Genomic DNA, 14,517 nt, shown 5'->3' with positions numbered 1-14,517 from the left:
AAGAGGCTTTGAGCGCCGCAGCCTCTTCCTAGACCAGTGACATCACTGTACATCGGTCACATGACCTAGTTGCAGCTCAGCCTCATTCAACTCAATGAGGCTGAGCTGCAATACCAAGCACTGCCAGGGATAACAAAGGGGGGATTACAAAGGCCCCTTTTTTAATTTTCTGTATTCCTCTGATGGACAGAATAACTGAGAAGTCAACACAGATGTAAACTATGACTACAGTAGGAACTGAAAAGTAGTGGAGGAGCAAAAACCTGTGAAAGTCATGAGCTTTGCCTTTTTTTTATTAGCCATATAGAAATTTTTTAAATAAGCAGAGAATATGGAAAGATTTTGTGCATATTATTATGAGCATTAATAATTTATCCAAATAGCTGTTATGAATAATGATGTTACTGTCAAAATGTTTCAGTTCATTAAAAAAATTTGAACACTCTTCCATACAGATACGGTTGGTTTTATGAAGTGATCACAACGGATAGAAAATTTATTTGCCCAAAAAAAAAAAAGGAAGTGAACCCCCCAAAAATTCCTGGACTAACCTTCTGATCTTCTGAGAAAATGTTCTATGGACACGAGACAAATGTGGAACACCACCAACATCTCATACATATTCCAATTGATACATCTTACAGTTCATTGCTCTCTCAATGAAACCAAGGCATCCAGACCCTGAAGTAGCAAAGTAGCCCGACACCATGATTCTCCCTCCACCCTGGTGAAGCATGATGGAGGGAGCATCATGGTCTGGGTCTGCTTCAGGGTCTGAATGCCTTGCGTTCATTGAGAGAGCAATGAATTGTAAGATGTATCAAAACGTTGGCAGCCGTCCATAAACTGAAGAGATGTTGGATGCAACAATACAATGACCCAAATAAACTAAAACATGGTGGAAAATGATGAAGAATTGTGTTTTGGAATGGCCAAGTCAAAGCCCTGACCTTATTTCTATTGAGATGCTGTGGCATTACCTGAAGAGTACTGTGCATGCAAGGCATCCCAGAAAGAGAAATGAAGTGAAACACATTTATTGGGTGGAATGGTCCAGAATTCCTCCTTGATGTTGTGCAAATCGTATTTGCAGTTCTAGGAAACATCTGAAGGAAGTTATTACTGGGATCTACAGGCTATTACGGTATATTCAAGTGATTCATTTACTTTTTTTCAGCACTGTGGATGTTAATAAAATACATGAACAGCACAACTGTCCGGTGTTACTAGTATAGTTAGATTGGGTTTGTCTACAGTTGTGACTCAGATAACAATCAGACCACATTTTATTAAAGGGGTTTTCCTGGATTTACATATTGATGGCCTATGTTTTTATTTATTTATCATACTCACTTATATAGTGCTGTTATATTCCCCAGCTCTTTACAGACATTAGCATCACACTGTCCCCTATGGGGCTCGCAATCTAAGTTCCCTATCGGTATGTCTTTGGAGTGTGGGAGCAAACCAGAGAACCCAGAGGAAACCCACACAAACACGGGGAGAACATACAAACTCCATGTAAGATGTTGTCCTTTGGTCAGATTTGAACCCAGGACCCCAGCGCTAACCACTGAGCCACCGTGCTGCCTACATGTTCACGATAGGTCATCAATATATGATACGAGGGGGGTCTAATTCCCAGAACCCCCACCAATCAGCTGTGAGCGCCTAGGCCCTTTCCTAGGCCATACAATGTCTTGTTCATCAGTCACATGGCCTAGGTTCAGCTCAGTCAAGTTAATTGGGTTGAGTTGTGATACCAAGCACAGCCGCTATCCAAAGGACGGTGGTGTCCTTGCTAAGCTGTGAGGAAGCCGTGACGCTCACTGGAGCTCTGTTGGGTGCCTCGGCTTCCTCAAACAGCTGATTTGTGGTGCTGGCATTCTGAGGATAGGTCATCAATATGTAAATCCCAGAGAACCCCTTTAAGCAATGCAGAAAACTGGGCAATTCCAACTCTTACAACTGTATATATGTATTACACAAATCAATAGAACACGACTCAACTTTAGTAAGACAGTAGCTTGAAGGACTACCCCCATCTCAAACAACAGACATTGACGGTATATATCTTTAGGTTATTTAGGTTATTTTCAGAACTCCCATAATGGTTAATGGAGGGTGGCCGCGTTTGCGTAGTGCACTCTCCTTCACTTTGGGGAGCCTGTTTAGGAGACAGGAACAGGTCCCAGAGGTGAGATCTGCATCTATCTAACATTGGTGGCAGACCCTAGTGATGTGCCATCAATGTCTGAGAGGGAAGAGAGGGCAATATGCTACAATAGCTGGCGCAGTCAGAATGTTAAACTCTTGCTGTGAGAGGAGAGAAGGGGCAGCAGGGGAGATGGGTAACTGGTCAAAGGAACTATTTGCCCACTCAGCACTGCTAGAAGGAGAACCTTTACAGACGGAAGGATGAAACCCGAAATATGTAGATTACACAATATGTCTGACTGCACCACGTCTACTGCCGCCTAAGGAGGGATTGTGATTTTTAGGATTGGTAGGAGTATTTTTTATTAAAAAAATAAATACAAATTCTTAGATTGGATTTTAATATCTCCAAATAATTTCATCCCTTAAAGGCAAACATTTTCTTTGGTATCAGGATGCTGTTCTGGCTACCAAGTATGAATTGCAGAAAGATAGGCAGTACGCATTTTCCCTATCTATATAATATCCACATCTCTTACTATCTGTCCCCATCTAATTTTAATATCCTGAATGCGTGCCCAGTCTGCCCAGATTACGTTCGCAGCCAGCGGTAGCTTATTTTAGAGAACATTACATTTTCTGTGCAACAATAGAAATTTCACCATAGAAACACTTGCATCAAAAGGAAGCCATCTGATAAAACCAGCCTAGATAACATTTAGTCTGCTTGGCATAAAATTATATCAGCACAAGTTTTAATTCGCTATTTCATTGCCCCTTAGCATGGAAGAACTTTTAGATAGCCCTAAACATACATGCATATTAAAGGGCATCTGTCAGCAGATTTGTACCTATGACACTGGCTGACCTGTTACATGTGCGCTTGGGCAGCTGAAGGCATCTGTGTTGGTCCCATGTTCATATGTGCCCGCATTGCTGAGAAACATGATGTTTTAATATATATAAATGAGCCTGTAGGAGCAACGGGGGCGTTACCATTACACCTAGAGGCTCTGCTCTCTCTGCACCTGCCGCGCACTCTTCACTCTGATTGACAGGGCCAGGCAGTGTGAACATTATCATGCCTGGCACTGTCAATCAAAGTGCAGAGGGCACGGCAGTTTCAGAAAGAGCAGAGTCTCTAGGTGTAACGGTAACGCCCCCGTTGCTCCTAGAGGTGCATTTGCATATAATAAAACAAAATTTTTCTTTCAATGGATGTTAAGAAGCAATAAGTAATAAATAAAATAAATAATTAATTGTTATGGGCTCTCTCACTTTTTGCACCAACGTTTGCATCCTTCTTAAAGGAAATCAGAAAATGACTTGTTGTTTAAATCAAGTTCTTATGTTAAACATATATATTTTTAAATATTTTTGGTGATTATATTTTTATTTTCTTTGTCAATATCTATATTGAAAAAGCAATAAAAAAAATCCAGCAGTTTTCACACTTGCCTCTAGGTCTCAAATATGTTAAAGGCTATGTATACCTTCGCAGGTAGATTTTTTTTTATGATTGCATTTTACTTATTTTGGGCTAAAAATCTTTTTTTTTTTCAGTTGATCTTTATTGAAAATATTCAGCCATTCTGTGACAAAGGGTTAACTGTTTGTCTACCTGTGTGAATCAGACTTTTTACTTTCACTAATAATCCTTATCTCTAATTTACTAAGAGGTCATAAACACCTATTTAAGCCACATTCTTATCAATAAGATAAGAACTGAGCTACAATGAGTGTTTAAAATGTCAGAGAGCAGAGATAAGGAGCCCATCAGCTCCACAACTAACGGAAAAGAGAGAAAATTCAGATCCCTCTATAAGAGCATTTCAGCTATGTACAGAAAAAAGGGTCCATATTTGTAATAAAGACCAATTTAAAAATGATTTTTTAGCTGAAAATGAATACAATGCAATAATAATAAAATAAAAAAAACAATGCCCCCAAAGGAGTACATAGCCTTTAAGACTTCCTGTTTTTCGAGAGCAGCAACATGGATCATAGACACAATGGACAGGAGGGGACATCATTGACTTCTCTGGGAGAGTTTTCTAGGCATTCTCTGTGACCTGTGCAGGGAGTAGATAAGCTGTGATATCACCTATTGTGAATGGTGGATAATGTGTTATTTATGCAGAGGTCATAATTGTCATTCTGGCTGGGTAACATGGAAAATAAAAAAATTCACCAAAAATTCGTAAAAAATATGTTTAACATAAAAATATGATTTAAGCAATAAAGTAGGTCATTTTCTGATGAAACCTTCCCTTTAAAGAAAATGGAACATGAGACAATTGCACAACATTTAAAGGGGTGTTCTAGAGAAATAATATTAAATAAAGGTTACGTCAATGAGGGTTAAAATAAACAGTGAGCACTCACCTTAATGATTCCCCGCGGCTGCTTTCCGGCTACTCCTCAATCTTCTCCACCTCCTGTTCTTGGGCTCAGAATGTCAGGTATGGCTTTTAAGACTCAGCCAATCAGTAGCAGAGGCGGGTCAGTGATGTGGACAGTGATTGGCTGAGTGTGCACAGTCTAACCTGTTTATGGCTCGTCAAGCCCAAGAACAAGAAATGGAGAATACTTGGACTGGAGCAGTGACTGAACAGCTGGGCAGGGGATTGGTTAGTGAGTACTCACTGTTTGTTATTTAAGCCCTTTCCAACCCCATTTTTATTTAAATTATCCCACAGGAATACCCCTTTAAATCTGCTTAAGAGTCCATTCACACATCTGCATAATGGGTCAGCAAAATTGTGGAACAGGTGCGGAGCATGTCCTATTCTTGTCCGTAGCCAAGAACAAGAATAGGCATTTCTCTCATAGTGCCGGCCATGTACTGTTCGCAAAATGCGGAACGCACATGGCCGGTGTCCGTGTTTTGCAGATCCGCAATTTGCGGACCGCAAAACAGTTGCGGATCTGTGAATAAACCCTTACAGTATAAATCCTTTCTTTTTGTGGACATATTGTCATGTCATAGTTTTATTCCGGCTGCCTCTCGGCAGGTTTGCCGTGCTGCTGCCAGAACTCTGGCCCACCCCCATTATAGTCAATGGGGCCAGAGCGAACCTCCGGCGGCACACGTGCACTGGAGGTAGCACAGATCCGGCAGGCTGTTCACCCGCCGGAAGGGCCTGCCGGAGAAGGCTGCCACTAGTGTGAAAGTAGCCTTAATCAGAGACAACTGGAAGAAGAGGAGAGAAAATGGCCTCTTTTGATGGCCATGGATGTGTACAGACTAGAGCTCCATGGCCACTGTCATTTGAGGGGACAGCAGGGGTGGATTGGAAACCTAAAGTGGCCCTGGACAAAAATACCTAAAAGGCTCAGAGGGACTGCTTTTGGGGAAATATATTGAGCCGTACTGTGGTATGTGGTATTTTACACTATGGTATTGCTGCCCCCCCTACTTTTGGTGCCTCGCCTCCTGTCAATTTACAATATGGGGTCACTTTTAGGTATTTTTGTCCTGGGCCACTTTAGGTTTCCAATTCACCCCTGCTGTCCCCTCAAATGACAGTGGCCATGGAGCTCTGTACACATCCATGGCCATCAACATACATGTCCTCCCAGTCAATAAAAACTACTGCCGCATGCTAATAGAAAGAACAGCAGTAGTTGTCCCAATAATTCCTTCGTCTACCGGCTCTTTAGGTATCGGCTGCAGCTTTCCCAAAGTTAAAGTACGTCAAGCCGTAATATACCCATGCCAGTAAAAGAAACCTGTATGGTTAATCCAAGTTATACCGCTATATGGATTCTTGTTCTTTATAGTTTATGCTTTTACCTATGCTAAACAAGATTTACGTATACACGGCTCGGAATATGCCGGTGACTCAGCTGAACACCTGGCACATTTATCATTTTAGGAGAAACACAACATTTCTTTAGGCTCATCTCTGATGTTGACCTATGCGTCACCGACTTCGCCCCCACAGCGTCTGGTTTGGCTGCTGATCATCATACCGTATCTTACCATGAAAGTTTATTATGTTGTTCTGAACAAAATGAAGCCTCTTAGACATAGATTGTGCACATTTTATGGAATATGTAGTAATATGCCGTATAATGTAACCACTTGCTATAAGTTATAGGGATATCACAAGCACCTGAGGAGTTCAGTATGTATTCAGTATTGCCTGCTGCGATGCACTTATGACAAGCACACAAATATATAATGCGCTCATATAGAATTCCTAATAAAAGCTAAGTGTTATTCTTTGCACTCCATGACATTGTTTTCGGTGCCTGTTTGAATTAAGGTTATATTTTCTATGTCTTTGGTAGTCTGATTACCTCCTTACAGACTATGGGATATCTCTGCAGTTTGTACAATACATATATATAAAAAAAAGCAAAATGCCAATAAAAATGTTGACTACGTAAACGAATTATGCCATGATTGTAATATTTATTTATATAGTGCCACCATATTCCTCAGCGCTTTACAAGTTCATGTAAAAAATGAAAATAAGACATCATATTGTACATGACAATATTTTTCTAACAAAGCTAGAGCCAGCCCTGCACCTCACATGGACCAAGAGATCTCCACACTCAAATGAGTCGGATCTACTGCTGTGATTACCTAATGGGTGTTGTATTCCAGCCTCGTCACATAATCTTCTTGCAGCTTTTTTCCAGTAACAGTAAGGCTTTTTGATGCAGTTTTTGAAGTGAAAATAAGATGTGGATCATAACAGGAGAGAAAGTATTAAGGGAAAATAGAACTTTTTTTTAATTCACCCCTGGTTTTGACTTCAAAAACTGCATCGAAAAACCTGAATGTTTGGCCGTACCCAACTTTTTTGCTGGAAATTGTAAGACCATAAAGATAATAAAAGGTAAACACAATAACATAAGAGCCAACTACAGTGCAAGTAGGCTGTGAAGATTTGAACTACGAGAATGTCAAACATAGTACATGTATAACACCTATAGTACCCACAAAGAATCACCCATAGAACAGAACCTGTAGTATATAACGATTGAGTGATAAGGTATATAGTCATAGTGACACAAAATGCTGATTGTAAGCTCTCGTGGGCAGGGTTATCAGCACTCTCTCCTCTGTACCAGTCTGTTAATTTCATGTTCATTGTACTGATATTACCGTATGTATGTATGTATTTCCCCTCTTAGATGTAGCACCATGGAGTTAATGGCGCTTTAAAAATAATAATAATAATAATGATAATAAAAAGAAGAAGAAGAATACCAACAATATATCTAGTCAAAGTGACAACCTAAAATGAGTCGGGAATGATCAATATTTTGATTGAACTTTTTCACTCCTTTTTATTTTCACTTTCATAAAATGAGATAAAACCTCAGAACATTAAAGGGTATTGATGATCTATCTTCAGGCTAGGTCATCAATACCAGATTGCTTGGGGTCTGACACCCGACAATCCAACAGATAAGCTATTTCCCATTCTACAAAGGAGAAGCAGAAGTCTCTGTATACTGTGACCTTTCCAGCGCCGACTTACTTGAACTCAGCTCCCATTCACATGAATAGGAGCTGAGCTCAGGCACCTCAATATGTCTACTACACAGTGTACAGAGCTGTCTGCTTCCAGCCACAAAACACCTGGTGTTGAGTTGAGTGTTGGAACCCCTCAGATATGATATTGATGACCTATTTTGAGGAAAGGACATCAATATCTGTAAGCTCAGAGAAACCCTTTAAAGTGAACCTCAAGTTAAAATAAAAAAACTTTAACTGGGTGTAACGTGAATTCAAAAGATTTGAGAATGAAGAAGCTTACGCAGGCTAAGTGACTGAATATATTTACTAAGGGTGATTAAATATAAGATAACACAGACAAATCATATACAGAATAATAAAAAGTAAATAAACATTACTAGCCTAAATAGCTCCGGTGTGCCACACATGGCAATACCATATTATAACACATGACCTACACCCCAGGGTGTAGAAGAGATCGGGCAAATCAATACTTACATCCTACCTAGGATGACGTTCCAAGTGGAGTCCCCACAAATGTATGTGTGTAACCAGAGTTATACACCATGGTCCCGTCCCCAGTGTGTGCACCATGCATGTCTCTGAGATCACTACTCGTCAATGTAGCCTTTTCAGCACAATGGGGGATGGATACTACATTACAAAGTACTACAAGGAATATCCTTACACAGAATACTAAAAGTAATATAAAAGAGACAGAATTAAAGAAGACAGAACCAATCAGTACTTAAAAATACCCTTACAATACACTGGGTAATGAACTGCACAATAACCTGGTGCCATCCTTTTCGTCTTATGAGCTACAGATCTGCCAGTTTCTGGGAAACTCTTCTGTCACCAAAGATGGCTTTCAGACTATGATGCGTACTTTGTATCAGTAACCCAAGACATTTATCAAGCCCGGGTCTTAGTTTGGCCAGTACTGCACACATGAGCAATACTGGTCAGTCTGAGGGCAGCAGGAAGTGTCTTGGTCTACCAAACGCATCAGGTCATCTGAAAGCGGTGAGGCCATCTTGGATGGCAGAAGAATAGGATTTTTTTTACCCTAACAGTCAGGTTGATCCATTCTGAATACATAGTTTGCAGATATCTTGTATACAACTGCTTTATGAAATACTTCTAGTAAAAAACATATACTGATTGGGGAAATCATCTTCTAAGCTGTAATCCCAATTGGCTTCCTTGGGCGATTCTCTATTTTTACCTGGATGTAGGGTTGTAGCATTTGTCCATATTGTTTATTGTCTCTGTCGTATTAGGGCATAACATTTGCGCTGACATTTAGCAAAGGAAGGGTAGACATATGTTACATGAGTCACTGAGCTGTCTATCACAGTGCGCTTATGGTCAGGGAGAAACATGAAGCTGAAAGCCTCACAGATTGTCGCTCCTCTGAGACCCACTAATAACATGCATGGAAAGCTCACTCTCTGTATGTATGCACTGACTGTGCTAGGAATAATGCTGCGATTTGGAATAGTTAAGGGCTGGATGAATTTAAAACTTCATTTCTTTACAGCTGACCATACCCTATTGAAGCAGCCCAACAGCAACAGTCCCCCAACATCTGCCGGTGAGGGGAAAGGATCGGGCATGTTGTATGCCAGCATGTGCCACTCTTTGTTCCCCCGGCATATAGATGTTCCCAGAAGAGTCTGCCCTCGGCTTATCCCTCTCTCCCTGTTAGAAGAAAACTGAATCTGCTGATTTGAGCGTTCATGTGGCCCCATTCACACGGCTGTAGTGCCGCCGTACCCATGTTGCAGACCACAAACTGCGGGTCCACAAGGGCACTGGACGTGTGAACTCCACATCACAGTGAGGACCCATTGCCTTCAATGGGTCTGCGATCTGCAAGATACGTCAAAAGATAGAAAAATTTATTTCCCATCTGAAAGCCCACGGAAACCTTTCCGTGGGCTTCTGGGTCCATGCCTCCGCACTGCAAAAGATAGGACATGTGCTATCTTTTGCCGTATCTTGTTGAAAACGAACCCATTGAAGGCAATGGGTCTGCACCGTGATGCGGCGTTCACATGGCCATTGACCCTTGGTTTGTGGTCCGAAACATGGGCATGTACTTCCATCTCAGTGGGTAGGACTAAGGAATTAGAAAAAGAGCAAACAGCAGGTGGCGATATACAGATACACCGTGGATTTCAGTGAAATACTTTATTATTACATTCAATTACAGAAGTTTTCAGATCCAGGTGCTGGTTGGAAAAATGTAGAATATTTTTCATGGGACAACCCCTTTAACACAAAAATGGCAATAAAGAAACACCATAAAAGTGTATGCAAAAAAAAAAAAAAAAGCTAGTGGTTTTTGTGCTGTATTTTTAAGCGATAAAGAAACACCAGAGCAAATTTGTGTGTGTGAAGGAGCCCTTATAGTCTAATATCTCAGAAACTGAAGCCAATAACTGAATTGCAAAATTCATTTGTCCCAATTTCAGGATCTTCGTTCCGTTTTGTCTTACAGGATCGATGACATTCAGCTGTGCAAGGAAATTATGAGCCTGAAACAAGAACTGCAGAGCTTAGTGGACGTGCCAGGTAATTGCTCCAATTTGCCATAAAATTTGAATATGTATACCGTGTTAGTTCTAATTAGTAAAAGTAAATAGCTGGTTCTCCCATAATAACAATCTCAATTTTGGTGTAATAACTGGATAGTGACTCATAGCTGATAACTTGATTAAAGGGTAGGCGTGAAACATCAGAAGTCATGGTTTTTAATTACAAATAGGTTTTATGCTTCTTGCAGGATGTCTATTCAAGATTTGTGCTTTAGAAATGGAGCAGTATTAGAGAGGTATTAAGAGAGTTTTTTTATTTTTAAAAAAGGGCCAAGAACAGGGACCTGTATGAAATAACCCTTTAAAAGGGGTTTTCCAGTTACAACAATGTATCCCCATTCCCAATCACATTCTTACTGCAATACTAGACATAGCCCATGGAGAAGGGTAGCGTTTTTGTTTTCCGGTATTGAGTTCCATCACAGGAGCTCAATACCGGAAAAAAAACTGATCAGTTTTATCCTAATGCATTCTGAATAGAGAGCAATCTGTTCAGTATGCATCAGTTCAGTCCCTCTTACGTTTTTCGGACGGAGAAAATACCGCAACATGCTGCAGTTTTCTCTCCGGCCAAAAATACTGACACTTGCCAGATCCGGCATTAATTTACATTGAAGTGTATTAGTACAGGATCCGGCATTAAGTGTTCCGACAAACGGATCCGGCTTTCCAGTCTGCGCATACCTTTAAAAATGCAAAAAAAAAAATATTAATACCGGATCTGTTTTTCCGGATGACACCGGAGAGATGAATCAGGTATTTCAATGCATTTGTCAGATGGATCCACAACCGGATCTGTCTGACAAATGCCATCAGTTTACTTCCGGTGATGGAACTGCCTGTTGGAATCCTCTGCCGCAAGTGTGAAAGTACCCGAAGGCTGTTCCTGCAGACAAAATATCTGACCCTTTTTACTAATCTCATAAAACCCCTCTGGGTCACTGAGTTTTCAAAAAACTTTTGTTCCATTACGTCCTAACCAGCAGCACAAGTGGGGAGTTCTCCCCTGTGAAACTGGTAGGACAGGTGGAATTTTTATTGATAAAAATTACTACCAAGCTAATTAAACAATTAACCCGCCCCCTATAAAGGGACGCCCGCCCTTCAACCAGTGCTTTTTTATCTGTCCTGTGGACTTAGGACAGGTTCAGGAGGCCTGCCTGTTACCTTATTGATTTCTGTTGCTACCAAGACTTGGCCCATTTTTTCTATTTTCGGCCAGGACACGGCCTCTGTCTCCTCACTTGGATGGAGCACGGCCCCCGTCTATTTCCCTGGCGAGCTCCCCCTTCGGCGCTGTTGTCCGGCATGTTGGCCGTGGTCCCAGCTGCCGCGCATGCGCGCCATACTCGGAAGTGCGTCAGATGACTTCCAGGTCGGCGGCGCGAGTCATCGGCTTTGTTTGTAGCTGCGCTTCGGCACCCTCGTTTTTCTTGCAGGTTTTTACCCACCAGGTTTAATTCTAAAATCGGGGGGGGGGGGGGGGGGGGCTCTTTGTTAATTTGATTAAAATATAAGGTAGTGACCGTGGGTCACTTCCGATGGGGGGGCAGAGCTACGCTAGGGGGAGGGTCTGTCAGCTATATAAGCACAGATGACGCCAGACTCTCCCTCTCTGCCTCTGTATTTTCTCTTCAAGTTTGTTTTGCAGATGTCGTCTCCCAATGGCGACCAGCATGGGAAATCCTCCCATAAACAGAAGCACCTAACTTGTGCCAACTGTTAAATGCCAATGCCGGACTCCTATGAATATAATAGGTGTCCTTTATGCCATCCCCCCCCGACGCAACCTACATGTTCCGTTGGATGAAAGAATTTATGGGGAATTCCATTATGGAAATCAAGAGTGCCAGAGTTTCATCGCCAGGTCCTGTACCTATGGCGGAAGACGTAATTTCGATAGAAGACCGTTCCTCCTCTTCTGATGAAGATGATGCCACTTACCTTTTTCCTGCTGAGAAGACGCAAAGACTTCTACGCTCCATCTGATCAAGGGATCATGATGTTGAGCAAGGGGAAGCTCCACCGTCCCCCTCTAGGGGGCTCAGGGCCTTTATAGTGGATGAAAATTTAAGGAAACTTATTTAACTGAATGGAAGCATCCTGAAAAGGGTCCGGTTCTCACTAAGAGATTTAAGCTGAGGTTTCCTCTCCAGGAGTCGGAATCAGAATTGTGGGTACCGCCTCCGAAGGTCGATATGGCCATCTCCAAGTTGTCTAAAAGGACCTTAGTTCCTTCTGATGACGGAAGCAACCTTCAGGATCCATTAGATCGTAGGGCTGAATGCACTCTGAGGCGCAGCTATTCTGCAGCTGCAGTCTATGCTTCAGTTGCAGTTGCTTCCTCAGAGGTCGCAGAGTTTGTTCGGTCACGCATTCTCAGAATCCAGTCGGACTTGGTATCTGGGGTCTCCAGAACGGACGTACTAGATCAGTTCAAAACTTTGCTCCTAGGAACTGACTTTTTGTGTGACGCTTCCACACAGCACCTTAAGTTAGCCGCCAAAGGCATGGCTCTCTCTTTTGCCAGTCAGTGGACCCTATGGCTGCTTCCCTGGGTTGCCTTCAAATTTAATCTGTGTGGCTTACCATATGAACCAGGAAGACTCTTTGGTGCAGAGTTGGATAAATTAATGGAGAGCCTTGCGGATAAAAAGGGGAAGTCCCTCCCCCAACAATCCTTTCGGGCCGGAGTAGGCCCAGAAGTTCAAGAACCCAGGGCCCCTCCAGGTCTCAGAGACGTCAAGAGTCGTCCAGACGCGGACAGGGTCGCGGTCGCGGAAAAGACCGTAAAGCGGATCTATGACTCTCCCGCTTATCCTCCCCCATCCCCTCCAGATAATCTGTGCGATGCTCAAAATTTCAGTTCCCCTCCGGAGGTCGTCTAAGTTTGTTTCAGCAGGCCTGGCTGCAAAACATTCCGGACCAGTGGGTCCTAGAAATAATTATGTTTGGGTACAAAAAAGATTTTCTGTCCCCTCCCCGAGAAAAGTTTGTTTTAACCAAAACTCTAAACCAGACCAAACGGTCTATCTTAGAGGATTCGGTCCTCCTTTTTTGTACAAAAAAGGGCCCTAGAGGAAGTCCCTCCTCACAAACAGGGGCTGGGAGTATTTTTCTAGTCCCGAAGCCGTCGGGCGATTGGCGCATGATCATAGACCTGCTTTACCTAAATCGGTTTATAAGACCAAAGAGCTTCAGAATGGATTCCATTCGATCACTTATCAGTATCCTAAACCCTAGCGAGCTAATGATCACCTTAGATCTGAAGGATGCTTACCTTCACATCCCCATTCACCCAGCTCACAGGAGATTTTTAAGAGTTGCGGTCTCCATAAGGCTACTTTCACACTAGCGTTCGGGGCTCCGCTTGTGAGTTCCGTTTGAAGGCTCTCACAAGCGGCCCCGAACGGATCCGTACAGCCCTAATGCATTCTGAGTGGATGCGGATCCGCTCAGAATGCATCAGTCTGGCACCGTTTGTCCTTTGCTCCGCTCAGCAGACGGACACCCGAACGCTAAGTCTGGACGGATCCGTCTGAGCAACTCTCACACTGAGAATTTTTTCTAAACTATAATGCAGACCGATCCGTTCTGAACGGATCCCATCGTCTGCATTATAGGAGCGGATCCGTCTGTGCAGACACCAGACGTATCCGCTCTGAACGCAAGTGTGAAAGTTGCCTAAGAGGGATGATAAGACATTACCAGTTTGCTGTGGTGCCTCTCCCCACACTTTCACAAAAGTTGTGGCTCCGGTTGTCGCACCAACTCAGGCTTTAAGGGCTAGAGATCGTGCCATACCTAAACGACTGGCTTCTAAAAGCTGCTACTCTAGACATTCTTTTATCTCATCTTCAGCTGGCTCTTCAGTCTCTCCAGCGCTTGGGCTGGCTCATAAATTGGGATCCTGCCATCTACTTCCAGGATGTTCCTGGGGTTTATTGTGGACTCCGAACGGATGACTCTTTCCCTTTCTCCAGAGAGGAAGGATCGAGTGATCAGAGCCACGCAGTTCCTCATGGCACCTCGGCGGGTGTCCATCAGAACTCTCATGAAGATGTTGGGCCACATGTCAGCATCTGCGGAAGCAGTTTCTTGGGCCCTATTGCACCTACGCCCACTTCAGGAAGAAGTGTTAGCAGTCTGGAATCGCAACCCCAGGGGGTTCGACAAGACGCACTCCCTGTCTACCGAATTCCTTTACTCCCTCAGGTGGTGGAGGAAACTATCAGATGGGAGGTCCTTGATTCAACCTCGTTGGATCACGTTGACCAC

At 42.8% G+C, this 14,517-nt stretch overlaps 1 protein-coding gene across 1 annotated transcript in view; it reads left to right on the top strand.

Moving 5' to 3' along the window:
- BMERB1 (bMERB domain containing 1) overlaps positions 1 to 14,517 on the top strand; it is a 197,712-nt gene that overhangs the window by 165,881 nt on the left and 17,314 nt on the right. The window contains exon 3 of the mRNA XM_044303169.1: positions 10,143 to 10,216. Coding sequence (XP_044159104.1) covers positions 10,143 to 10,216 — 74 coding nt within the window. The remainder of the gene's footprint in view (positions 1 to 10,142; positions 10,217 to 14,517) is intronic.

Source organism: Bufo gargarizans, chromosome 8 (assembly GCF_014858855.1).
Source record: "Bufo gargarizans isolate SCDJY-AF-19 chromosome 8, ASM1485885v1, whole genome shotgun sequence".
Classification (NCBI taxonomy): domain Eukaryota; kingdom Metazoa; phylum Chordata; class Amphibia; order Anura; family Bufonidae; genus Bufo; species Bufo gargarizans.
This window is presented reverse-complemented; position numbering and strand designations above follow the sequence as displayed.